A 27,668-nucleotide genomic window follows, 5' to 3' on the forward strand; every position below is an offset into this window, starting at 1 on the left:
TTCATTCAGACACAAACTGCTAGTCATTTCCTATTATTTTAGTATATATTTAAAGGAGATATAATTACCGTATCAACTCAACTGTGTTGACCATTTAGTTTTCCTTTTCCTACCAATATTAAAATATGTAACTAACTAAATTAATAAATATTTAAATCAAATGACTACATGCTTTATAAAAGGAACAGATCCATCCTTGTAGCATTTGACCTTGAAGTCAAGCAAGTAGCAGAGATTTCCCATATCTTTCGACGCAAATTTGGACTTCAGCTTGTTGATAAGATCATTGACGATGGAATAGTGGCTGCTGTAAGTACTACTCCATCAAAGAGACTGAAATTTTAAAAGTATCATAGTATTGAGATATTATTATGTCTAACCAAATATGGGAAGGGTAAATAGGGTGATGAGCTAAGAGTTATCATCGTATTCCTCAGGGTAAGAGCTAATCAAGTGCTATCATCGAATTATAATAATTATTCCGACGACAGCACAAACTGGCAGCTAATCTACTTGAGATTTCATCGATAACAGACTTTGGTCCGGATTCCTATCAAAAGAAAAAAATATACAATGATATAGTATACCCCTATTGGTTGTGGAGGGGGCGGTAAAAAAATGTTAAAGCAAATAAATTGGGAGTTTTTAGCTAAAGCAGCAAAATTACAAATATATGAACAAGAACTACGTGAATAAAGTGACAACATCTTTATGATATCCACGAACGATCAAGAGCCTTGGTATATTTTCAACCAGCAGGTCCATGTATTCCATGTAGAAGGTTGCAGGATGATTGAGAGGTGGAGGAGGTAGGCTTACGAGCACAACTGCAGCCATTCTCGAGTATTTCTGTACCATTAGGTTCAGCTTTAGAGTAGTGTAAAGGAATTTCTCTACTTGTTGCTCTTCAACAAACACAGGCTTTCCATCAGCCATCAAAGGGGTCCCCTCTCTCTGCGCTTGCTGTTTCATTACTTCCAAGTAACTAGCAACTCTCTGCTGTGCACCACTGAAAGCTTCAACAGATTCTTGCTGCTCCCCTTCTGCTTCCCATGACTTCATCGTAATGACAATAACTTCAGCTTGCATCCGAAGGTCATAAAGAAATTTCTTTACATCAGCCTTTAATCCCTCTGCATCAGAATCTTCCTCGGCAATACAGAACACCTGTATCTTACAACCCTCGAAGCTATCTTTTGTAAGAAGGAGCTGAGAGAGTAGAAGCATAAGACCGCCATCTCTCACAATCCAGTATAAATCGATGGTACCATACTGTCTTTGATACTCATTTGGCCATTCATCTAGACCCTTGACAATGACAACAGCCTTGTTTGCAACAATGCAGTCATTTATTATTCCTACGAAGGTAGCAGGAATATCGGTCAAATTTTCACGACGCCAAATCTCAGGGTACCGCATAACAATTATATTTGGCTTGAGATTTCCGAGACCCATAGTCTGAACAATGCCTCTAAAGCCTTCTGACATGTTGGGGGCAACAACAATCTCGGCTACACCTTCACATTGCTTGTAGTCAATATAGGTACTAAGTTGTTTGCAAGCTTCCTTAGCATCTTCAGCACGTTCATGGTAGTCTCCATCTATAATAGAGACAAAGATGGACATTCCCCTTCCTTTTTTCTTCATGCAGTTGGCGAAGTCGGCAAGCTTTGGATGGCATGGCACATTTTCTGGCAGCTTGCCCCATGGACGACAAAATATAAGTGGGATAGGATACCAGTTTTTCGGATGTACCTGATTTGCTGCATATACAATTGAAATTAAATTGCAGGCATCACATCTAGAGGGACTAAATAAGATGATACAAATATAAAATCTTACATAATTAAACATATTGAACCAAGAAAAGAAATTCCTGAATGATTAAGTTGCAAAGTCTTCAATTTCTGTTTTGTACAATTACTAACTAATGCATTACAAATACTCGGGTAAAGCATGTGCATTTCTAGTGATGCAGTTCATTCCAATAACCATACAAACAGTGAGTAAAAAGAAGGTTTGCCATTTAAAGTTTATATCCAATATATTCTTACACATGCCTTCCATTTTATGACTATTACACTGCACAGAGTTTAAATTGTTAAACCCAACTTATATGCTTAATTATTGATATTAGAGGAACGTACTAGTAATGATTGAAAAGTTAGTTTGAATATAGAAAACATCACTATCAAATCAAAGGTTAAATTTAGTCTAATGAATTTAAATTCTTGAAAGTTTGAGGTTTGTAACTAAAATGGATCATGTCAACCATTTTTCTATGTCCCAAATGAGAAGATTCAAGTAAATTGAGACGAAGCAGTATTAAGTAGGAGTAGAAATTAGCTAGAGTTATACAATTTGATGCCTATAAAGAAATTGGAGAAAAATATTATGTAGGTAGTTTCTCTTTGTTTTACGAATTTTCTTGCTTTACTAAAACTTATATTATAATTCTTAGAAGTTCAATTTATGCCCTACATAGCAGTAGGAACGACCATGCAGTGTCTACGTGGAGAACAGAAATTGCTAAAAAATAGCTCAAATTGATCCACTTAAATCTTTTAAAGAATGTGTGAATTCATTAATTTCATAGGAAAGAAATCGTGTGCTGCCAAAAACCATGACTCGAGATTCCACAGGTAGTAACCAACACATAAACCATGCTTGTACATAAAACATGAAAATCATCCTATCTGCACTCTGCAAATTAGCTAATTAGAATTTATACAATTGCTCAGTGAACAAGAATTAGAGCAGAAACAAATAGGTAAAAAAATGGTCACCATCTCGAGAGAAGATCTATCATTGGCGTATAATAGAATAAGTGGTCCCAGTCTCCCAGAGCCAGAATTATGATTCACAAATTTAGCCCTCCAACTCTTCTGTACCTTTTTCTTTATTTTACTTTCCATTTTCAAGAAACTTAAAGCATTTTAAATATGTGAATTCAATGTATAATTGATTTGATAGTGGTAGACCAGCTGACATGGATATATTGTTGGGTAAACAACATGTACTTTCTACTTTAGCAACATTAAATACAATAATACCTCTTCTTGCTCTAACATGCATACATGGGACCTCCCTTTCTTACTTAACAGCCAAAACTATACGAAAAAAGGATAGCTATGTTCTTGACTAATCACTATAGTTTCCTATTCTTTTTCCTGTTGTTTGGCATCACTCATTTTCTTGTTCAAATTATGAGCTAAATTATATCTGAAACCTCTCAAAGTTTCTCTTATTAGAAGGCACACTTTTTCTAGTATTTTGCTTTTGGGTGAAAGGATATTGTAACCACATAAAGAGATTATTATTTTTTTGAGACTGGCAGAGTATTGTAAATAAAAATAAAGAGATGTTAAATGTAGTTTTCACTTATTTGAAAAATACAATTTCCACAATTTAAAATGTTATTCTTTTGATTTTGAGGTGGTGACAAAGGGGATATTTTATTTTTATTTCTTTTTTCTAAGCTTCTGTACCTCCACATAATAGGTAACGATTCAAGTCAATCATAATATGAACTGGGGAAATTGGGATTTTACTTTTATTTTATATTTTTAGATAGAGAGGGATCACCACTCCAAAGCAAGTGAGCCAAGATCTCACAGTTTCACTAATGCATCTTAAGACAAAAAGGGGTATAGATGTAACTTCTAAAGATGGAGGGAGGTCTATACCGATGGTTTACCTAAATGGAGGTAGCAATAAGTTCCTTAAAAGTTACTAATAAGGAAAAATATTTTTTTTAAAAAAAAAAGACCCTTCAAATAATCATTCCCTCTATTTCTTTTTTGTGTCGGGGTCTGACCCGCTGCGGAGTTTAAAAAAACAAGAGAGATTTTTGACACATAAACTAAGTATATGCAAAGTACCATAATTGCCTACTGTACCAACAATTAAATGAGAGGTGCTGAGAAATTCACATGTCCTTTCATATTTTTCTCCTGGTAAAAAAGAACTATGTCAAATGGAACCAAAAAAGCAACACAAACATCTGGAATCAAAACAAAATGCAGTTTCACATAAACAATATATTAGGGAAACAACCTATCACAATGAATACATTATGGTTCCTTTAGTGAAAATCTGAACTTATGTAATTCCCTCACTCAATCTTACACAAAGATAGAAAACACAACAGAGAGGAGGAAACAGTGAGTTCTGAGAAAACAAGAAAAGGGCAGTACAAAAGAATCTGAGCTGTGCAAGTAATACAAAAATAGTAATACATACCTCCCAAAGATCGTAAACTGCGAAGAGCAAGCTGAAAATACGCACTCTTAAAACCGTCACCCCAGTCTCCTGCTTTCCCCTTGATACTTACGTAATAATATATGAGGCTTGCTAGGGCTAGTGATACAATAGTGAATGCCCAGGAAATCAAAAACATGATCACTGCAAATGAACAGTAGAAAGAAAACATAAACAACCCTTGAGCAGGAGGAAGAGATCAGATGAGTTAAAACATTAATTTCGAGGTAAGGTGACTACCTCTGTAGTTTGTTCCATAGCCTACTCTAGCCAACTACATCACAAGATGTGCAAATATAGGATAAATTATAGAAAATCAAACTAGAGCATCTTTAATAGTTGAACTAATCTTTAGACTAGGTAGCAGTGGTGGAAACTCAAGTTTAGCAAAGGAAGGTCACAAAGATGAAGAAGATTGATAATCTGGGAAGCGCAACTCAAGGAAATGAAGTTTTTTCTACAGGCTGATTCAACCAATGTTAGCTTATGAAAGAATCTAAGTAATTTATTTAGTCTTTCCCGATGTACCAAAAAAAAGAGGTGGGAAGTCAAGACTGGCACACTGGAATCATCTAAGCGGGAGTCCTCGAGGGCTAAGATGACCTGAGGATATTGGCTCCATCAAGGAAGCTCAAATCTTAATCCTATTCAGGCATAGAAGAGTCCATCCTTTACAATGATATCTTACTTTTATAAACCAAGATCTTTAGATAAACTAAAGTTACTCTTTGATACCAGAAAAATGTCGAGGATCTAGAGAGAAGAGAACAAGCTTCCCCAAGTTCACTGCATGTTCAATTATTCTACAAATTCCAATCATGACCTGTCCCACTATAAATCGGAACTGCAAAAGTTGTCAAGTAAAGATGGCATAGATTACCCAAGCAAGAAAGAAGTATCAACCCATAATAAATTCTGCGGGTTGAAGCCAGCCTACATGCTACAGTATATAAGGCAGAAAGGGAGACAACTACGCCATTTCACGTCACGAGGTTCTCAAACAAAAAGGATGAGCAGGAATCTGGCAGTATCACGCACACGCCAAATAGAAGACGAAAGGATTGAATAAACCATACCAACAAAAGAAAAAGTAAAGGAAGAGCTATAAGGATATAAATAAGATCCCTGTCTAATTTGTTTAGATCATCAAACTGAAATGACCAACTTGTAGAGGAAAAGAAGTATGAAAAGTGACAGCAGGAAGAGATATAAGGATATAAATAAGATCCCTGTCTAATATGTTTAGATCATCAAACTGAAATGACCAACTTGTAGAGGAAAAAAAGTATGGGAAGTGGCAGCGACCATAGGACATTTGATTTGGGACAAGTATCCCAAAAAAAAAAAATTGGGGATAAGAAAAACATTTCAGATCAAGTGATATGCTAAGACTTAAAATTAAATATCCAAGAAAATGTTTAAATGGTCTAAAGAAAAAAATTGTTCAAAACTTATAAATTGAGACTCCTTAATTTTCAACCAGTAAAATAACTTCGAAAACAAACTACTTCATAATATATTAATCAAATAAAAACTACAAAGAAACGTGTAACCCCTTCGGAATCTCTTCCCAACCCCTTACACAACCTATGTAGGTCAAATTTATCGTTCAACACCTTACCACATGTATAACCTGATTTTGGGTTCACGCGTGAACTTTGACGCGGACTTACCAGTTTGAAGAATAGATTTCAACCGTGATACAATGTGAAAGAATCCAAGTTTCCTAATTACTAAGGTTTTTTCTTTTATTTCTTGTTTTTAAATAGCAAATAGATGTAAAAAGTTGGCAAGAAGTGGGTGAAAAGAGAATGAGTAAAGCAAACCAAGACCTTTATAAACTCTTTTGGAAGCCCTTACACAGTCCATGTGGAACAGTTATATCACTTAATGAAAAGGAAAAATCCAATTAGGACAAATGATTTAGTTGTTTCCATCTACATTATCCATAATTAGGAAAATATAATTGTCCAACAGCTGTAGCAATGAAGATACCTATACAAAGTAATGCCCCAACAAGAGAGAGGCTCCAGTGGTGAAATTTCCACCGAGGTCGCCAGCTGGGAGCATCTAACAGATCCAGAAGGAAGCAGGATAAGTTCACACCAGCATAACATACGAGGTAAAACATTGTTGAAGTAGGTGAGACAAGATCCAGATTCCCGATTACAACACATGCAATGCAGATGAAGACAGTGAAGAGAGTAGCCGCATGAGGCTCATGTCCATCTGCCACTTTAAAATAGTTAAGAACAGGTAGAATGTCATCATTTGCAATTGCTGCAAGGAGACGTGGAGCACCAGTCAAGCTTTGAAGAGCTGCCCCCAAGGTTGAGAGTATTATACCAACATAAACAATAGCTGGAAATGGCCAGGCAACTGTAGCAGTCAACAACCTGCACAAATACTTATAGTAATGCAGTGAATACCAATTTAAGTTTTCCTGATCAGTGAACCAAATATCGTTAAGCATCATGAAATAATCTCTTCCAAACAAAATGAAGAGTTAGAGGCAGTTTCAGGTAAAATGCCATCATTTGCAAGTGCTGAGTAATTTCCTCTTTTTGTGATAGCTCCCAGGGAAGGATGAAGCTGTAGAATCCCTAAGAAGACCATCATCAAGGTCTCAAGCCAAGCCAAGGTTGTTGGATTTCAATGGGAAATCAAGAAGATGTTTATCGCGGAAGAAGAGCCCAAGAATTGTGGTGAAGAGTGGTCTGAGTGTTACACGTACTTTATGGTCCAGTCCAAGTCCAAGAGGAAGATTGGGGCCCACATGGAGCCCAAGAGTAGCTGAAAATCATATGCACAAAAAGGGCTGAAATCACCCAAAAGAGCTGAATTAGGGGTGTGTTTGGTTCAAAAATTGGACACGTCTTTCCTTATTTTGTTAGGTAGTTTTGGGAAGAAGTGTGGCATTAATTTACATGCTTTCCTAGTTTAAAGTTTCCTAGTTACGTTTACTACTTATTATTTCCATAAAAGTAGGATTCGAATCCCATGGTTTGGAGAGGGGTACACGATTTTTGCCCTATAACTAGCGGTATTATTTTGCTTTTTGGAGACACGTTATTAATATTATTGAGAGTTTTTTTTTTTCTTTACACCTTTGTGTATTAGCTACTTGGACAAAGAGGATTCATATGGCCAATCCCAATTTGCTTGGCATTGAGGTAGAGTTGTTGTTGTTGTTGCTATATCTTTCTCCGCCAAACATAATCAAAATTCATTCTAAGAAAGCGAAACACTCAAAACTGCCATGAACAGATAGGAACAAGGAATCATAAAGTCACTTCATACAACCTGTCAGTCAAAAGCTTATCCCTAGTTGCAACAGCTCCGAATAGTAGCACGGAAACCAGATATAAACCAGTAGTAGTCAAAGTTGCAGCTAAGGTCCCAACAGGAATTGAACGTTGAGTGTCCTTTAGCGATGCCGAACGGTTTGAACCTGCCATGATCCCTGTCACAGCAGGGAAGAAGAGACCTACCAATGCACTAACATGGAGAAGGAAAGAAATGTTAGACCTAGTTCCAAATGCTTTCAGTAACACATAGAAGTAAACAGCAGAAAAAAGAACGAATAACTAATTCTAGCAAAATGATAGCGTAAAATGAAGGAACAAACAAAAATAATTGCATGCCTTACTTAAAATCCCAGTATATCTTGCCATTGGGATCTGGAATTCCAGCATTATTAGTCATCTGATAAGTAGATGCCCAGTTATTTTTGAAAGATTCCAAACTCAGGCCTGTGATCCCAACTATACCATGCATAGAACAGAATAACAAGGTGGTGTCAGTGTCACATATACATGTATAGAGACACGAAAATCATGATTATTAGAACTTCTGGGAGAACAGAGCTTATGTCACTAATATGATAATCAATTCAATCAATTAAACCTCAATCCCAAATTAATTGGGATTCGCTATATGAATCTTCTATATCCATCACTAGAGTGATAATTCAGTATAATTAAATCATATTAACTTTACACCAGTCCTCAAAATATCGTGAAACAGGAATCCATCCCACTAAAGAAAAGAAGAAATAAGTGAATCAACATTCTTCCGTTTCAGAAAGCTCATTCCTCCATTACCTTTTAATGTTATAATTTAACAAATGAATCATACGTAGAGGAGCACACAAATGCTTTCTCATAAAATGCAAATGATGCAGGAATTGAGGGAGCAAATAAAGTACTGTTTGCAAAAGCACTGTGCAAAGTTTACTAGTGTAGCAAAGCTGTTACTGTAGTCAAAGGCCTCTGACTACAGTACTACTGTAAATGGATTTAGTATTACTGTCTGCACATGGTGGAGAATTGTTTGGTTGATGAAGATTACAACATATATTGGATAATATTGATTGGTATTGTTGTTGCTTTATTTATTTTTTTTGATGAAGTAAGTGGTATTAATCAAAGGCATCAAGAAGATGCAATAATTACAAGATATAGCATTTGAGCTTACAAAAAGAAGACTGTCTGGCTGTACAACAAATATCTAAGCCAGAACTAATGAGCTAGTAAAATCCAAAAGTTGATCTGCATTACCTACAGGGACCAATTTGGTCCAACTAAACAAATTGGCAATACATCTTGCTTTCAAAAGACCTAAAGGTGTTGACACCCCCTGAAAACATCTCCTATTCCTTTCTAACCAGATACACCAAAATATACTAGCTGGTACCATGTTCCAAATTTTCTTGATGGTTTTGTCAACTTCCCATAGATTCCAGCTCTCATAAGCTTCCTTTATTGAGAGAGGAATGGTCCAATTAAGACCAAAGAGGCAAAAAAACAGATTCCAGATTTCTGAGGCAACTTCACAGTGGAGGAAAAGATGCCTGGTTGTTTCCACCTCCTTTCTGCACATATGGCATCTGCTTGGAAGCTGAGTGTTCCTTTTCATCAGGTTGTCTTGAGTAAGACAAGCCTCATATAGAGCTGTCCAAGTGAAACATATGACTTTAAGAGGTAGCTTTGTTCTCCAAATGAGTTTCCAGGGCCAATTGTCTATGAATGGATTTCTAGAGCACATTTGATGATATCCTTCCTTGACTGTGTAGATTCCCCCACTGTGTTGTCCCCATTTGAGTTTGTCAGCTTCCTGGGGATTGATGAAACATTGTTGAAGTCTCAAAAAAAGATCTAGCAACTCATTCGCTTCCCAATCATACATGTTTCTTCTGAAAGACAGGTCCCAAATGTTCCCTTCTCTGTTAGCAGCAATTACAGAGTTGGGATCTTGAGCTATTCTGAACAAATTTGGAAAGTCATCCTGAAGGATGGTACTTCCAACCCATTTGTCCTTCCAGAATCTTAAGAGTGAGCCATTGCCCACTTCAAAATGAGTCTGTTGAACAAAGGTGTCCCACAATCTTCTAATACCCTTCCAGAGACCCACTCCATAAGGAAGAGTAGAGGCCTTTGTGCACCAAGGATCCAATATTCCATGTTTAGCTATCACAACATCTTTCCATAACCCTGCATCCTCCAGGTTGAATCTCCAAAGCCACTTCATCATCATGCTTTTGTTATGAGCTGCAAGGTCCTTAATACCAAGACCTCCTTGAAATTTTGGTTGAGTCACCTTTTCCCACTTGACGAGATGGTATTTGTGGTCCTCACTGTTGCCTTCCCAGAGAAAATCTCTCCTTAACTTGTCAATTTGCTCCAGAACGTCAGTTGGGATTTGAAACAGTGCCATATAATAAGTAGGTAAGTTGTCGAGAACACTGTTGATTAATGTCAGCCTGCCACCAAATGAAAGATATTGCATTTTCCATGTTGCCAATTTCTTTTCGAACTTTTCAATGATTCCTGTCCAGATTTCGGTAGATTTGTATTTAGCACCCAAAGGAAGACCCAAGTAAGTGGAAGGAAATGATCCAATCTTGCAACCCATGATATCTGCTAGCTCTTCCAAATTTGGTACCTCATTGACAGGATAAATAGTGCTCTTAAGCATGTTCATATGCAGACCTGAAATAGCTTCAAAAATAAATAAGGTTCGGTTAAGCTTTGTCACTTGTGATCTCTCAGCACCACAAAAGATCAAAGTATCATCTGCATATAACAGGTGCGAGACATCAGTTTGAGGTCCAGGGTTCCTTCCTATCTTAAATGGCACAATCCATTGCAAACGGCTAGCTGTCTGCAACATTTTGCTAAGTCCTTCCATTGCCAAAATGAACAAAAAGGGTGAGATCGGATCACCTTGCCTGATGCCTCTCTGAGGGGAAAAGAAACCTACAGGTCCCCTGTTAACCAAAATGGAATATTTGACAGTAGAGATGCTATACTTTATCCACCTGTTTCCAAAGCCCATATGACTCAGAATGTTAAGCACATATGACCAGCTCACTTTGTCGAAAGCCTTCTCTATGTCTAGCTTGAATAGCAACCCTGGTTCTCCGCTCTTTAGTCTCCAATCTAGAGCCTCATTGGCAATGAGTGATGCATCTGTGATTTGCCTTCCCCTAACAAAAGCATTCTGACTCCCCGTCACCAATTTCCCGATCACTGTTTTGAGTCTTTCAGCAAGTAACTTTGAAGCAATTTTGTAGACACTACTAATTAGACTGATTGGTCTGTAGTCCTTGAGTTCGATTGCCCCTTTCTTCTTAGGAATCAAGGAAATGAAGGAAGCATTGATGCATTTGACCATGTGACAGTGGTGATGGAAGTGCTTCAAGGCATTGATAATCTCATTTTTGATGACCTCCCAAGCATGTTGAAAAAAGGCCATAGTAAAGCCATCCGGCCCTGGTGCCTTATCTGGAGCACAATTTTTAATGACTGAATGAATCTCATCTTCTTCAAACTCCCTTTCCAGCCAGACCTTTTCTTCTTGAGAGATTCTAGCTAGATTATCAAATCTAACCGATGGTCTCCAAGGTTCATTCTCTGTATACAACTGTTGATAGAAGCTCAAAATCTCCTCTTTGATTTCTTCTTTGTCTTCAGTAGTGGACCCCCTTACTTGCATCTTATCAATGCAGTTATACCTTCTATGTGCATTAGCCATGTTTTGGAAAAACTTTGTGTTTCTATCCCCGTCCCTGAGCCATAGACATCTTGACTTTTGTCTCCAAGATATCTCTTCAATCCTTGCTACTTCTTCTATCTGAGCCTGCAAATTAAGCGATTGAATCTTTTCATCTTCCGTAAGGATTCTGCCTTCAGTAGATTGCTCCAGTCTTGAAAGTTCATTTAGAGCCTTGCTTCTTTGGTCTTCCAAATTCCCAAATACCTCTCTGTTCCAATTGGAGATATCCTTTTTCAAAAGTTTAAGCTTCTGTGTTAGAATGAAATCAGGACTACCCACAACCTCATAATTATTCCACCAAGCTTTTACACAATCAAGAAACCCCTCTGTCTGCAGCCACATATTTTCAAACTTAAAGTAAGATGCGCTAGAGTCCCAGTCCCCACACTCCAACATCAAAGGCTTATGATCAGATTCCACTCTAGGGAGAGCTATCTGTTTTATAGCCTTAAAACAGTCATTCCAATCAGGAGAAATCAAGAATCTGTCTAATCGTGATGCCTGCAATTGTTCAGTTCCTCTAGACCAAGTGTATTGAGCTCCCAGGAGAGGCAAATCCATGAGACCCAAATCTAGTATAGTATCTGAGAAAGTTTTCATGGCACTTGTCCTTCTGTGACAATTAAATTTCTCATAATCAAATCTACACACATTAAAGTCTCCTCCCAACACCCAATAACCATCCCAGGTGCCCCTTATAGAAGCTAGTTCATACCAAAGATCCTCCCTTTCATTGTTGCTATGTGGACCATACACCCCAGTGAAGCACCACCTGAATTGCTCTTGCAGACTCTCCAGAATTACAGAAACTGAATATGTTCCAGGCTCAATGATGATGCTTTTCCACAGCCTTTTGTCCCATATTATTATAATTCCCCCCTGGTTCCACTAGCTTGTAAAACTGCCCAGCTAGCCCATCTATTACCCCAAAGAGAGCCTACAAGTTGATGTGACCAGTCCTCAATTTTAGTCTCTTGCAAACAAACTATATCAGCCTTCCAGTTCATCAATAGAGACTTAATGGTACTCCTTTTCTGACTTTCGTTCAAACCCCTGACATTCCAGCTTAAGATTTTTAATTTCATCTTGACTGAGCTTTGTGAGACCTACCCCTCAACCTTGATGGCTCGGCATCCTGAATTAAACTTGACGATAATCTTTTTAACTCAGTTGCCCCTTTCTTCTTTTTAGGCTTTGGCCCGCCCTCTGAAGATACCATCTGTTGTTGCTGCTGCCTCCTTTGTTCCATTCTTATGATCATGTCAAACAATTCATGTTCGAATCCGGCGACATTTACCCCAAAAGCTTTGCAAGCCTTGACCATGATCAATTTAGTCCAATTAGAAGTAGGAATAACTGATGGGGTTTGGACCACCTGATGGTTATGTACATTGTCTTCATACCAAGGAAGTGATGGGAACCCATTACATGCGATAGAAGACTGGTCAGAATCAGAGGCAATTGCAGGATTCATCTGTTGAGGAATTCCAAGTGGATGTTGAAATTCTCCGATCCCAGATGCAGTTGCAGGATTCATCAGCTGCGAAGGGATTCCAAGTGAACCAATTTGTTGAAATTCTCCAATTCCAGTGGGTACCAATTGTTGATACTCTTCTCCATCTTCTCCTTCATCATCAGCTTCACAAATGCTTGGACAAGCATCGTCTTCTTTCTCTGAAACCATGCGTTTAATTTCGAGAGCCTGAAGCTCAGTAGAAAGAGGGTCAAGAAAATCACGAGGGGGGGATATTCGAGTGTTAAAAATACATGGGTCTTGGGCCCTTGGCTTCCAGATACTTCCACCCTTATTTCTCCTCTGATATGGGCCTTTGTAGAGAGAGGCCTTGTTTGTTGATTTTAATTTCGTGGGCCCAACTATAGAGGAAGATCCAACCTCAAATGTTTTAGCATTAGGTTTAAGTGTTGGGCCCAATCTGATATTACGTGGCAAATTTGAATTAAAGTCAGAGACCACGTGCTGCACCAGTGGTCTGCCTGCAGTTCTGTCCTGTTCTTTTTCTTTTCTTGAAATATTTGAATTAAAGCCAGAGACCACGTGCTGCACCAGTGGTCTGCCTGCAGTTCTGTCCTTTTCTTTTTCTTTTCTTGAAATATTTGAATTAAAGTCAGAGACCACGTGCTGCACCAGTGGTCTGCCTGTTCTGTCCTTTTCTTTTTCTTTTCTTGAAACCTCTGCATCGTCTTCTCCTACCAATTTTTTTCCTTTGCCACCATGCTCATCTCCGGCGACCCAAATTTTTGTGTGGGCATCTGGAATCACCCAAATTTCGTAACTCAAATCAGCCACTTTGAGTTCCAATTTGCAAGGGAGATCTCTAGAGGTCTCCTTGATGCATATTCTTGCCCATTGCAGATTAGATCTTTTCTTTGTGTCCTCATCGATGTCCACAAAGCCTCCACATAAATCTCCGATCCTTTGGAATGAGTTGTTAGACCAGGCATGAAGTGGAATACCAAAAGCTTTGATCCAAAGCTCAGCAGGCGAACTCAGATCAAAGTCTGGCGACCACCATTCCAGGGTAAGTCTCCGGCCATTCCAGAACCAGTCACCGGCCTTAACTCTAACTGCTTCTTGTCGAGAAGGCATTTCGAAGAGAAAAAGATTGTGTGAAATTGAAGAAACCTTCAACCCTGCTGTCATCTTCCACCTATTATAGAACCACTTTTGAATCGTATCATGATCTGGGGAGGTGTTGAAGGTGTCGTTGAATCTTCCGACCAGGCATTTGGCAAGGTGGCTGGAACTGTTAGGGGATGCTACTGGTATGGACTGATTAGCATTGTTTGACTCTAGAGATGGCCAATTCTCTATCTTGGAAACATCACAGTAAGACCTTGCTTGGGAATGCGGGCTCCACCTCTCCAACTGAATAGGGGGTTTCCATAGAAATCTCAAAATTTTGTTGGCGATTTCTTCCCATCCACCGTTATTGATAATCTCTGGGATGATAACTGAGGACTTCCTATTTCCCAACCAAGCTTCTATGCGAACAAATCTACCATAACTATTAAAATTCTGATGAACCCTATAAGTATATGCTTCGATCTTTCTTCCCCACCTCCGGCAAAGCTTACCTTGGCCCTTTGAAGCCTCTTTTATAGCACCACAAACCCATCTTAAGTTGTTCTCATCAATCCGAATCTTCCCTATGAACCTCCTGCTGCGTTCGTAGAGCATGAACCATCTGATCCAATCTTCGCTAATGTCTAACAGTTCGAAAGACTTCGCTAAGTTGTTGCTTTATGAAACAGGATATTTTGGGATAGTCCAAAAACAAGGGAAACTCTGCCCGATTTTCTATAGATTCCCGTAAGGCTTGCTTTGGGATCTTACCCCCTTAGCGCCGGTCATGGCCCTAAATTGGGTCGTGACAGTTACTGTAGTCCAGTTTGCTTGGAGTTATAGTTCTTAAGAGTCTTTATTCTTATTAAAAAAAAACCAGTAATTAATTTTATTCTACATCCTTTTATTATCAATAATATGTAGCCCTTGACTTCCATCACCGGCTTCAAAGATGCAATCTATAAGAAAAGAAACACAATGTTCGACATTACTATACTCCAAGATGGCCCTCAAACTAATAAATGAACTAGATCGACGTATGAACCACTGAAGGGTCATCATTAAAGCAACATAAAATGGTGAAAGTTCCCGAGTTGAGATATCAAATTGAGATCAAGAATTAAAGACCATTTCAATAATACCAGTAAACATAGACTCCACTAATAGGGCGAAAGTTGATGAATGTGGTCAAGATGGGTCTACTAAAACCAGTAGCAAAGAAGACCTTTTACCATCACTGTCAAGCATGCTCTTATATAATTCAATCCTCTCTCAGTTTCATTTCACATAATGGCGTTTGCTAGGCATGAAATTTAAGAAAGAAAAAACGACTTTTGTCATATACCAAAAGTACTTGAGAACTTGTGGTCTTATACATGCCATGACATTCTGTGACTATAACAGCATGCCATTAAAGGTAAAATGAAAAGTTTAAAGTTAAAGAGTTTCCAACTATAGAAAGTTGTCATTTTTTGGAGCAAATTAAAAAGGAAAGAGTGTCATATAAAATGGAATAGAGGGAGTATAAAGGGAAAGTGCATAGCGCACAAGAATTACACACAAAGATTTCAAAAATCTCTCAAGGAAGACAGGAAAACTGGAAAAGAGTAAGAATGAAGGCATAGACAACATAAACCTGCTGGACGATCATGCCTCGCAGCAAAGATGCCGACAAATATGCAAAGCAATGAGAATATAACGGGTACAAGAAATGCAGGTGCAACACGATTGATCATTTTTACTCCACCAAAAACGACGAAGCAGAGAAGAATAGACACGACAATCCCATATATTTGCAGGTCATGCAAACTTGGACTTGTAATGGGCTCTGCAATATCTGTGCCATTAACTCGTGTGATGGTTTCTGCATTGATGATAAAATAAGTTCAGATATAAAAATGAATTTGAAAACAATACTGTATTATCCATTAAAAATCAACAAAAGTTACTTATATCAAAGTTATTGTCAAAAAAAAGTTATTTATATCAAAGTTATGATAAGCCAGGGAGGACATTAGATGTTTTTATGGTGTAAGTACAGACAACAGCGAAACCACTTTTCTAAATCATAGCAGCACACATAGCAAAAGTCAAGTTGAATTACCAATTTGTAACTCATCAAGTGAAACAAACTCACTTAATGCCTTATTTTCTTTTGGTGCACCCATGTAGTTCCCATTTGTATAGAGGATCGGGTGGAGTTTGGAGAGAGCCATATTTTGTAGTTTTCTCCTTTTTTTGGTATACCCCTTGTATACGGCCAAGTTGGCCTTGTTATTAACTTATTATCAATGAAAACTTTTACTTGATTAAAAAATTAAAAAAAAAAGGAATACCTCTAAAGATGCCAGCGCTTGGTACAGCATTTAGAAAAGTCTCGACAGCTCCCAGTACATATCTAATCGGCAGGCACAAGTAATAGCACACATCAACACAAATTCTTTTTGTAGATAGTTTGAAATGATGAAAGCAACTTAACCCACTTTGGCACCTTCCACAAATTAGTAGCTCCCTCATACAAATATAACATCAGATGTATACTCACATTGCTCCAGAAATTGCATTCCCAAGGAAAAAACAAAGGCCAATGCTGACACCAACTTCTGGACCCAATGCACGACCAATGAGATAGTAAGGCCCACCACCCTAGATTAGAGAAAACAAATCTAGGATATCATTAACCTAATAAGCTACAAGGAGATTGTTGAAGACATAGTTAAGTAATTAAAAGGGTGCTCTCTCTAACAACTTAAGCTTTTGATGAGATGGTCACACACTTCAACATAGTATCAGAGCTGACTCATCCATATCTTGTTTAACTAATGTTGGGAAACAGAGATATACATATCAGTGAAAGATTGTTATACTGGGAACTGACATTGAAAATCTATCCTTTTAATTTGCATAGAAGTTGTATCTGATTAACAACTTTTTTTACCCACCTTCATGGCACCGTTGGTTGCAATAGCACTTAATGATACTGTGGTCAGGAAAGTACATGATCCACAGCATGCAACCAGCAACAATGACTCACCAATGCCAGCCATACCAACAATCCTGTAGTATCCACAGAACAAACCAAAGCAAATAGAGTGGTTATTTCATGTTAGAGCGAAAAAGAATATCATGAAGCTAATACAAGTAGATCAAAGTAGTGGGAACATTTGCTCTTTGTTCCCTTTCTGTTCCTTTTCACTTCCTCATCTTACCCGAAGATCTCTTTTCTCCCCTTCTACCTCTACTCACAATAACTAATTTCTATAGGAGGAGATTGTCAAATGTGGAGGCATGATCAGATCAGTTTGAGTATATCATAATATCAATACAACCACACCTTTCTGGAGTAATGAGAAGAGCTGATTGATACTATAGTAAACATAAACTAACTTGCTTTAAACATCACCCAACCAAACTCCCATATAGTGAGAGAAACCAGCAAGATGCGAGCATTACATGCAAAATGCAGAGTATTGAAACTGAAAAGGAGGTTCACCGTAGTCCTTGGAGTGAGAGTTTTAGGAACACAGAACTGGTCACTTTTACCAAGGCATGCTAAAATTTAACCCAAAAAAAAAAAAAAAAGTTTTTGACAGAGATGACATGATAACCAATAGTATGCAACTTACCACGTAAATCTAATGTAGTAGATGATCCCCAAAATATTTTGCAAGCATGGCATGAACACTCCCATCAACGTGCCAGACTTATCAGCAGTTGGCTTCAAAAATATTTCACATATAGAGACGTTAAAAATCCACTCAAAAGCTTTATTAAGCAACTCATCACTACAAATTAACTGTCCAGGTATGTGCAACCTTAGTCAAAGTCTTACTTTTACATGTTGAAGCACAAGATATAGAAAACAACATGTGAAGGTTTATATAAGACAAATTGACAGCACAGCAGATAACAGGGTGAAAACTAAACGAAGATTGAACAAGTAAGTATTCAGCAGGAAAAAGTAACTCCACAAGTAAACCTCAGTAAAAGAAGCTGGAACGGGAGGGGCAACACGCAAGGGAGAGTGTATATAACCTACAACAATGCTCATCTTTTGTGTTTCACTATGGTAGGATGCACAGATTTCAATATTTCGGATGGTGCTTGGGTGTGTGGAACTTTTGGGGAAACCATATAAAACAATTTTTCAAAAAAAATCTCATCAAGGTTTATCCCAAATTTTGTTGTCAGAAAACTTTTGAAGAACTTTATGGGCAGAGAAAAGTGCCTTAAGACACGTTTTGAACCAAAAAAATCTTCTATGGAATAGAGATGCACACCTAGCCATCATACAGCAGGTGCTTGGATGTGGGAAATTTTTCAGAAATATAAACAAATTCTTAAAACTTGTAATTAAAGTTTTTGTCAAAATCTGTTTCAGGAAATTTTTTGAAAAACTCAGCTGAGAGAAGTGCCTTGAGACACTTTTTTTAACCCAAAAAATATCTTCTTCCACTCACAAACATCAAAAAATTGCATAAACCCATTTTATCTTTTTCAAAAAACTTAAAATTTCTTGGAAAGGGTTCTTAAATTTTAACAATTAATCATGTAGCTAAGTAACTAAGTATCCTGTGTCACATATAGTATATCCAGAGCAAGCTAATAAAAGCAAAAAAAGAAGCTAGAATTTGCTAAATAGTTAAGTGTAAATATAAGTTATAATTAGTACTGAGTGTGAGTCACATTTACTTTTATAACTTCACCATGACTGATCACCCACTACTTGCCTTCCTAGTTCTTACCAACTCTATCACTCATAAACAGTTGAGGCTTCCCAGTTATCTAAATTTCAGAAAATAGTGCCCAGTTTGTCTCACCCGGCTAACTTAGAATGTGAAATCATGTAAAATTGCCAAGCATATAAATTGGATAAAGATTTGTTTTCAATAATATCATCAGCCTTTAATAAATTTTATCTAATCTAATACTCCCTCCAGATCAAAAAAAAAAAAAATAGTCCACTTAGCCATTTGCACATCCCTTAAGAAACTACTCACTCCAAGAAAAAAAAATGTAAGTTGACTAAACTACCCCTAGTTAAATAGGCATTGGGATTTGATCACATAACACTTAATAGGGGCAAATCTGGAAAGATAAGGTTAATTGTTTCTTGGTTTAATAAGTGGACACTTTTTTTGACCCAAGAAAAAAAGGCTAAGTGGACACTTTTTTTGATCCGGAGGGAGTATTATTTTCTTCTCAATGCTTAAAAATATCAATCAATCAACTAGATTGAAATCTCGAGCTAGTTGAGTCAGCAAAGTGAATCTTCCATACATTGTACACTATTTGGGCTTGTTTCACTCCAATACTGATAAGATATCAGTGATTGAAACTACTGTGCAAGATTACAATTAAATATAGTTTATCATCATCAAATATTTTTCCTTCCTTCTTTCTTTCTTTTCTTTTTTTTTTTTTTTTTTGAGAAAGATAACAGCATTATCAAAGCTTTATTACATCACATAGAGAAAAGATTTAAGAGAAAAGTTAAAATGAGTTAGAAAAGTTAAACTGAGTTATACTAACATATGAGTAAATAAATATATGTAGAATTACTACTTTTTTACACAGCTTTATTTCAAACAGTTATAATTTTGAATACAATACTACAATTACTTATAAAAAACAAAGGAGAGAGATAATAAGAGATAGTTAACTAAATCGAACATGGTTTTAGGGGCCTCGTTGTCATTAAAGTGATATAAGATAACACTTATATTGTTACTCCACATTGAATTTGGCAGAAATATTCCAGTTATTAGGTAAGTATTATCTAGTTCATGAACAAAAATGGTAACTAAACACCGGTATAATAAAGCAGGGTTTTATACAGATTACTCTCTTATAACTCAACCAAAAAGCCCTCAACAAGTATGAGGGCATCTCTTTCATGTTTTCTCCTTTATGAATGTTCTATTATTCTCTTATGTTTACTAACAACTACATCGTTGCAATAAAATCTGAAACCTCGGCTCGTTTATCAAGGGAAAACAGCATCAACAGAAAGCATGGCAACAACAATGATTAAGTGTCAATGGAAACATGAATGCATCAACAAATTCCACGGCTATATTTTCTCTGTGGAAACAAACATGTGGTAGTACTCTCGTTTTCTTTGCAAGAGAATGAGAAGTGCAACCAAGCAATTAGCTGCATATCTAAAGCTCATCAAGAAGTTCCACATCTATCCTTTCTCTTATAGGAAACAAACATAACATGTGGGCCACTCTTCCTCATTCTTTACAAGATAAAGAATATTGCAGCAACATAGTTAGCTACACATCTAGAGCTAGAATAGTCTTTTAGGAAGTTAATGCGAGCTAACAATGCGGATTGACAGATGGAGAACAAGAGGAGGACAAGAAGAACCAAGCAGTAGCTCACATATTAAGATCTAGAATGGTTTTTAGGAAATTCAACTTGACCCAACAATGGCTGATGGAGGATAAGAGGGGAATCACCAAGCATCAGCAATAAAGCACCAATGCAGTAAAGCAGTAAGCCAAAGAAGCTAGAAGTACCTAGAATAACCTCCTCAGGCAAGGTCGCATAAAGCACCAAAGAGGCAATAAAATATTCTGCGGAAACCATTGGAGATCAAAATAAAGTTCCCCATACAAAATTAAACACCAGATGCATAGTTTTTAATGAGCTGACTAAAATCCTTTCCCAATGAGGATATAACCGATATTACAACTGAACTCCTAAGACAAATAGGACTATGGAAAACCCCGGGAAACAAGAGATAACTTGGCTTAGATAGATTATCCAAAGAATTGTAGCAAAAATGAAGAATTAGCAAACTACTGCTCACCTTTGCCACTTAACAATTAATCTAAACCTAGGAGCTACTAAACCAAAAATTAAACACATGGTTTTATACTTCAAAGATTCACCCATTTAAAACAAAAGATATGATGCTCCTTTTCTCCACTTGCCACGTCACTGGAAAAGATCCTTGCTGCCTATCATACAGAACCACCTTTTAAAGTTTAATTTACCTCCAATATGTTCATATATCGATAAAAAGGAAATTCTCTCATCTAAAAGATGGGAACAATTGTATGCTAACACTTATTTTGGTAAAAGAATGAATATTGAATGGCGTGATTTAAAGCTGACAATTCTACAGTGACATTCTAAGTAGAAAACCTAAGTACTACCATACACTTCTTGTCCTCTTTTTTTCTCTTTTTTTTTAAAAAAAAAAAAAATCAAGTAAACATATTTTCATTCATAAACATGGCCAAAAAACTGTCCGTATACAACGGGTATACCTGCTCTTCTTGTCTTGTTATAACCTTCATTTCACAGCCATATTATAGCCTACTGTCCATTACTTTTCATTCAGAAAAGGAAAGTCACCCCCTTTTTACCCCTAGTAGAGGCATAGAAGATGAAAATGAAGGCCACAGGAATCAAGACTGAAAGTGAATTCCACATCAGAACTTTCACGAACATGATACGGTCTTTATTGTCCATGAACAAAAGCTTCAGGGAAATCAAAACGATGGTCAACAAATCATTTCAAGTACCTTAGGTTGCTCAAGTGTGAGAGTTACATCCTCACCATCTCTTGGACTAGACGGTGCCTGAATTTGATCCCCTGTCATACTGGAACAATAATATTGATAAGAACTCATCCATTATCTCACCAATAAACTGACAGAAACTGAGGTTAGAAGGTAGTTGTTAAACACATTTTTGTTTTTTGATAAGCAAGCAATTATATTTCATATAAATAGCAAACAAGAGGTGAAGAATATTTACGGTACAAATCCCAGTCTCCCATATAACAAAAGCAGAGCTTTGGAAACCAAGAAGTATGTCTAAATCATATACATCCAGAATGTCGAATCAAAAACAACCAAAGAAACATTTGTATCAAACTTTATCTATTGATTCTGCTTTTTCTTTAAAGCTTCTTTGATTACTTTCTGTCCAAATTACCTAAAGCAAGCAAGCTCCTATAGTCCTATTGTAAATCACAGTCTGCTGTCTTTTTTGTTCATTTTCCTTAAAGTAGGCTGAATGGCATGTTCTTAACTAAGGTGCGATGAGACACTATTCTTGACTTGGATAACTATCTAGAATATTTGATCTCATCATCCTAATCAACAGAAAATAAAAGCCTGCTAACTCATGAAGCCATTCCCTACTTCCCCTTTGGAACATCTGGCATTCATTCCCTTCCGTAATACCCAACAACCACAAGCAGGCACTGTATTACAGCCCTTCCTCGATGATATTCTAATTCCCTCAACACCCAGAAGCTGAAGATGAAGTGTTTAGTCCTTTTTTGCTGTAAACTAGAGCACATAGAAGATCTTGAGTCTATTTTTGATGTTTTATATTCCTTGTGAGAAGACAGAAGATTGGAAGATCTCCGTGTACTCCACATTGTAATTATGGCAACTGCATAGCTTTTTGTGTAGTTAATTTTACATATATACAAAATGTTTTCCTTCTCAAGAAAATAAAAAATAAAAAATAGTGAAGGTATTTGATCACTGTTGTACATGAAACACCTACTGCATATCAACAATCCTCTTCTCTAAAGGTTGCATTGAGTGACACATGAATCGTGTGTAACCAGCCACATAAGCAAACCAGCCAAGTTTGAGAATTGAGTTGTTAGGGTGTATTTGACACAGATTAGCAAGCATTGGTTGAGTCTTGACACCATGGCAGCACTTTTGAGCTCTGTACTTGGAGTAAGTGGAGACCTTACCCCCCCCCCCCCGCCCCCAAAACCCAAAAGCTCGTTTTGAATGCACTAGCATATCGTTTTCTTTAATCAGGTAAAAGATTTAACTAATAATAACACTATAAACTAACCCGCAAGGGTGGCTCAGTTGGTTGAGCATGGGGCTTTCATAATGGAGGTCTCAGGTTCGAAACCCCCTGCGCACGATAGCAGGGGATTTGCCTTCTGGGTCGAACTCGTCGCACGGGGCTTGCCTAGTGCGGGCTACCTCTCCTGTGTGGTGTGCGAGCTATTACACAGGAGTTGGGTTTACCCTGTGTGCACCCAAAGGGTAGCGGCTGCGGGTTCCATGTCATCAAAAAAAAAAAAAAAACACCATAAACTAGCATATTGTATGATATGAAAATAGCATGAATCCCCTGAAAACCCATGTATATGTCAAGACGAGCATATACCTCGTTTGGAAGTACCCCTATTGAGCTCTGAGTTAGTTATATACACTCGGTATGCTTTGATAAATTGTTGTATTGCATGTTACAACTTCAGGTGTATTTAAATACATGTGTTTATGCATTGATTGCATTATTTCAACATGAACGTGAAAATTGTACAGTTATGTTGCATAAGTATTTGATGCATTATGGAAGATGTAGGAATGGACACTGAGTGGATGTTCACTTCAATTAGTAAGGGGCTTCATCCCAAAACCACATGTGAAGATGTGGTTGTATGCCCCCTAATGTGGGTCAGGTTTCATGTCTCTGAGTGTGGATCAGTTATGCCTTCGAGCGCGGACCGGTATCTCTATCCTCCCTTCAGTGAGCCAACGCCCCAGGTGGAAGAAAATTCTATATGCTCCTGAATTTGAGCCAGTTATGCCCCTGAGTGTTGGCCAAATCAATAATTGCTAGCACATGACCTCATATACAATATTCTGCTCAAGTGCGAGACTATCTCATGGTCTAATCTTGATTCTTGATGTGTGTTAGCGTCCTGAAGGAACCCTCGTCAGTATCAAGCTCATGATTGCATTAGTCAGGCACCAAAAGGGCACAGTTTCAGCTTCAGTATTAACTTTAAACACAGAGTTAGTCCAATTCAATACAGTTCAGTCAGTATACAGTTGCATATTGATCATGCATGCATAGTTTTCTGTTTAAAAAAATGGTCCAAGCTTTTAAGGATAGGTTGAGGATGCTTAATAGGACTAGATAACACACTCCCTTACTTTGTGTATACATATTGAGGCAGATACTGCAGCGAACATTTGAGTCTCCGCATATTCTGTCCAGCAGCAGTGGTGAGCTATCCACCTTCTTTCCCTGGAGGCTATGTCTGTTTTTTTTTTACTTTATATTCACTATAGGGTTATGTCCCATCACAGTTAACTCTCTTGTTCAGATGCTCCATGTATGTTGTGGTCTATGCATATGGGATATATTGACTAGTACGATTTTTGACTGTTATATTTCTGTGATGGTACGATTACCATATTATGGCTATTTCTGTTATATGAGATGCATACTAATTTGCTTAACTTGTCCACAGTGGTTCATGATTCACTTAGTGGTAGTTGCTCGTTGAGTGCCAGTCATGGCCCATCTGGTTGGTCATGAAACATATAAAGAATTTCTTCAACTGTACTTCTGAAGCACATGTAATCAAAAAGTGGCCAGGTTCTCCTCTATCTTCCACAAAACAGATCCTTGCTCCGTGAGGCAGATTTCAGTGCGTTGTGAAACCCACGCAATTTTTGCGTTCTAAATTGATTTTACTAACAAAGTTTCTTCTTTCAAACAAATTGAATCTACATGCATTGCCTTCTAAAAGCTCACATGATTTCACCCGGGAAAAGAACATTCTCCTCTCCATCTTGATAGTATAATGAATAAAAGGAAATATGAGTACGAACACGAAATATTTGCCCCATCAAAAAATGTAAGAATGTGAGATAAAACTAAAGATTTACATTTCTCGTCACGTTGTTGCGCAAGTTACTTTGTATATCAAATATTTAACCTTCAAACGAGGAGACCCAAAATATAACTTCAAAAGAAAGATGTGCGGATAAAGTTCTGAGAGCCAATATGACTAAGAAAAGTAAAAGATAGACAAGCTTTGGAGGAAAGTATCTGAGAAGGAAGGATGCTGGAATAACAAAGATCCTAGCAGGAAACTCTCTTTTTTCATTTTTTGATAACCGAATGTTAGCCGGAAGTTCTAATTAGTAGATTCTAGATAGATGGAAGAGCTTCTCTCTCTAGACTTTCATTTGCATCACCCACCAGAAAACTTAAATTCTACTCTACTGGTGTCAAAATGCAACTACCTCTATAAAGTTATTAAGCAAAATGAGAACGCAGGAGAGCAAAAGAATTTCCTGAATTATGTTAATAGCAAATAAGAGTTTGTGCACTAGAAAGAAAATAAAACAAAAAAGACAGAATTTTGTACCTCTTACCTCTTGAGACCTAGAATATTTACTAGAGAATCAAAGCCAAATAATTCCAGTTTGGATTCTCTTTGAGGACCATTGGTGCTATGATTGGGCAGTGACTCTTCTCTTTCATCAGAGGCCATATTTGGATGAACACCCACTTTAACTTTCCTGAAAAATGGTGTAATCAGAATAATGCTTGAAATGGTTTTCAAGAAAAAAGAACAGGACAAAACAAAATTCGTGCCAAATCTCTGCAAACCCTTAAACCATATTGAAAACACTGGTGGGCATAGATGTATCCAATTTTGGCATAATAACTATTCAGAGTGTCGGAGCATGTGAGAAAGCAGTTGAGCAGCAGCGCGGATGTATAGTATTAGCTATGGGTTAAGCAAACCTTGTGTATGTGTTAAGAAATCTACTAAATATGTACAAATATTAGATTTCAAACCTAATAACTCAAATGGTCAGCAGGTACAGTGGCATCTCGAACCCATAAAATTCAGATCCTAGATCACAACTATTGAGCACATAATATATCTATATTCTTTTTGCTTTTTTGGGTCAAGGAGCAGAGAATATTTAGAAAGAGAAACTTGTAAGCTGCAGTCGACAGCTTTTTCTGTTATTATTATCAGTAACTCACTTGCAAGAGTAAAGAAAGCTACTATTAAACATCCAAGAGTATATCCACAAGCAAGCTTTGGGATATTCTTAACTCTAAGTGATAAAGTTCGAGCGATCAAAAAAATAAGCATCTGGATTAAAAGATTATCAGAGAATTAAAATGTGATCTATATGGAAGCTAATGGGTCTAGTTTAAGTTGTGTTTAAATTCCTAGAGAACACCAGCATCTGGCTGTACGATTCACAAATGGAGCAAATCTGAACGAGTATAGAGAGTTGATAAAAACTTGATACATGAGTCACTTACTTCAATTAAGCCGACTCTTTGTACATACTTTCGAGTTTAGATACCGACTTGGTATGTACTAAAGATATTTTGACAAGTATACTAGTGCTTCAACATATCCACCATTTTTAATCAAAAGAAAGAGAGAGACTTAATATTATTCAAGTTGATCAAAGTTTATTTGGAGAATTGACTCAAGCTACGTCAAATAATTGATCTTTTATGCACATGAAGTTTCAAAACATAAGTTAGAGGATGGATGAGAAAATAGTTCCACAACATCTGAAGTATTTGGACTATATGAAAGCACAATGGCAGATTTAAGTATTTCCAATGACCCATTTAGCTGTAGTATTATGTTCAAATCTAGGCAGACCAAACTATATACATTGACTCAATTTTTTGCCAAAAAAAAAAAAACAAACTCGAGAAATGGAAGAAATGTTGACTCAAACCCTCATCTAGAAGTAAACAGGTATTCCTAAGTTTGTGTTTATCAATCCTTATGGTCCCTATAATTGCTATTAAGTTCATAAATGGTTAAACAAACAAAAATGAAGTGAAGATTTCATAATATTCAGTGCCAATAAGAGCAAGAGGTTCTCATCAAATCCCACAAAGAGTTATCACTCCCCTGTGTCCCAATGTATGTGATATTTTTCGCTTTCTGAGATTCAAACGGTATTAACTTTGACTAACATTTTAAAATGTGCTTTCTCATTGTAGTTTTCAAATATATATAAATTTAACCTAATCCAATTTAGCTTCAAAGTTCATACAGTTTCAATCTCGGGAAGTAAAAAGTATCACATAAATTAGAACAAAGGGAGCAAAATAGAGTAGTATATTTGTAAGTACTAGTCAACAGGAGAGATTACTTGAGATGATGATTAGATGAAGATCCAGGAGGAACAGAAGTCATCTCAACAACAGCACTATCATTATGATTATCGTGAGCCACCACTGGACTGTACTTTCGTCCCATAACTGATGACGGGAACTCATTTTCATTCACAATCTCAATCTCTTCTCCACTTTCCATTGCCTCCCTATTTTGATGATTCGAATGCATCCAGAATTCGAATCTGTCAAGTCTCAACTACGCAAAATAAAAAAAAGTGAGGGTTCTTCAGATCCGATTCAGTGCAGAAATTGAAAGAGATTTAACAATTCATTTGATATTATTATATTATTTTTATATATATGTAGAGAGAGAGAAAGAGAGAGAGAAGTTGGAACTTGGAAGAGGGGAGAGAAATGGAAACGGGGGGGGAAATATGAGGGGTTTTCTTAACGGAGTCGTAACTATTTGGACCAAAGTTTACTTACTGTCCCTATATTTGGGGGTTTTTTAGTAAGGTACGAGGATTTAGTGGGGCGTTGAAAGAGAAAACTTTGTACTCGTTGAGAATTTCTTTTGACCGCGGTTTTTATTGAATGATCGTAATTTTAATTGTTTGGCAAATGAAATAATATATTGTTAGAAAAAAAGAAAAAAAAAAAACAGCATAATCACCATAGTTCTAATCTTCATTTGATTTACTCTACGGATACTTGGAGCAGACCAAACTGATAAATCAATTTCTTTCTCACCCTAAAAATAAGGGCCAATGTTTGAAGTACCTCTACTAAAATCCCAAATGATTAGAAGATACCAAATCAAAATCTAGTGAAATCCGGGATTATTCTCAAATTTTGTTAA

General features: G+C 37.1%; 1 protein-coding gene across 4 annotated transcripts; it reads right to left on the reverse strand.

Moving 5' to 3' along the window:
- Nucleotides 1-439: 439 nt before the first annotated feature.
- LOC132623488 (cation-chloride cotransporter 1-like) lies at nucleotides 440-27,226 on the reverse strand. Of its 4 annotated transcripts, none has more exons than XM_060338248.1 (13): nucleotides 26,845-27,226; nucleotides 25,075-25,221; nucleotides 21,442-21,520; nucleotides 17,527-17,618; nucleotides 16,843-16,957; nucleotides 16,446-16,546; nucleotides 16,237-16,298; nucleotides 15,537-15,764; nucleotides 7,910-8,024; nucleotides 7,564-7,758; nucleotides 6,256-6,656; nucleotides 4,243-4,404; nucleotides 440-1,763 (listed from the first exon to the last, which is right to left on the reverse strand). In XM_060338248.1, the coding sequence occupies exons 1-13, from the start codon at nucleotides 27,036-27,038 to the stop codon at nucleotides 685-687; spliced, it is 2,970 nt and encodes a 989-aa protein (XP_060194231.1). In that variant the 5' UTR covers nucleotides 27,039-27,226; the 3' UTR covers nucleotides 440-684. The 4 variants fall into 4 exon arrangements, with proteins under 4 accessions (XP_060194231.1, XP_060194233.1, XP_060194232.1 ...); XM_060338250.1 differs by lacking the exon at nucleotides 26,845-27,226 and adding an exon at nucleotides 21,184-21,397 and having other exon boundaries at nucleotides 21,477-21,520; nucleotides 25,075-25,095; XM_060338249.1 differs by lacking the exon at nucleotides 26,845-27,226 and having other exon boundaries at nucleotides 25,068-25,195.
- Between the last annotated feature and the right edge of the window lie 442 nt (nucleotides 27,227-27,668).

This window comes from Lycium barbarum, chromosome 12 (assembly GCF_019175385.1).
Source record: "Lycium barbarum isolate Lr01 chromosome 12, ASM1917538v2, whole genome shotgun sequence".
Classification (NCBI taxonomy): Eukaryota; Viridiplantae; Streptophyta; class Magnoliopsida; order Solanales; family Solanaceae; genus Lycium; species Lycium barbarum.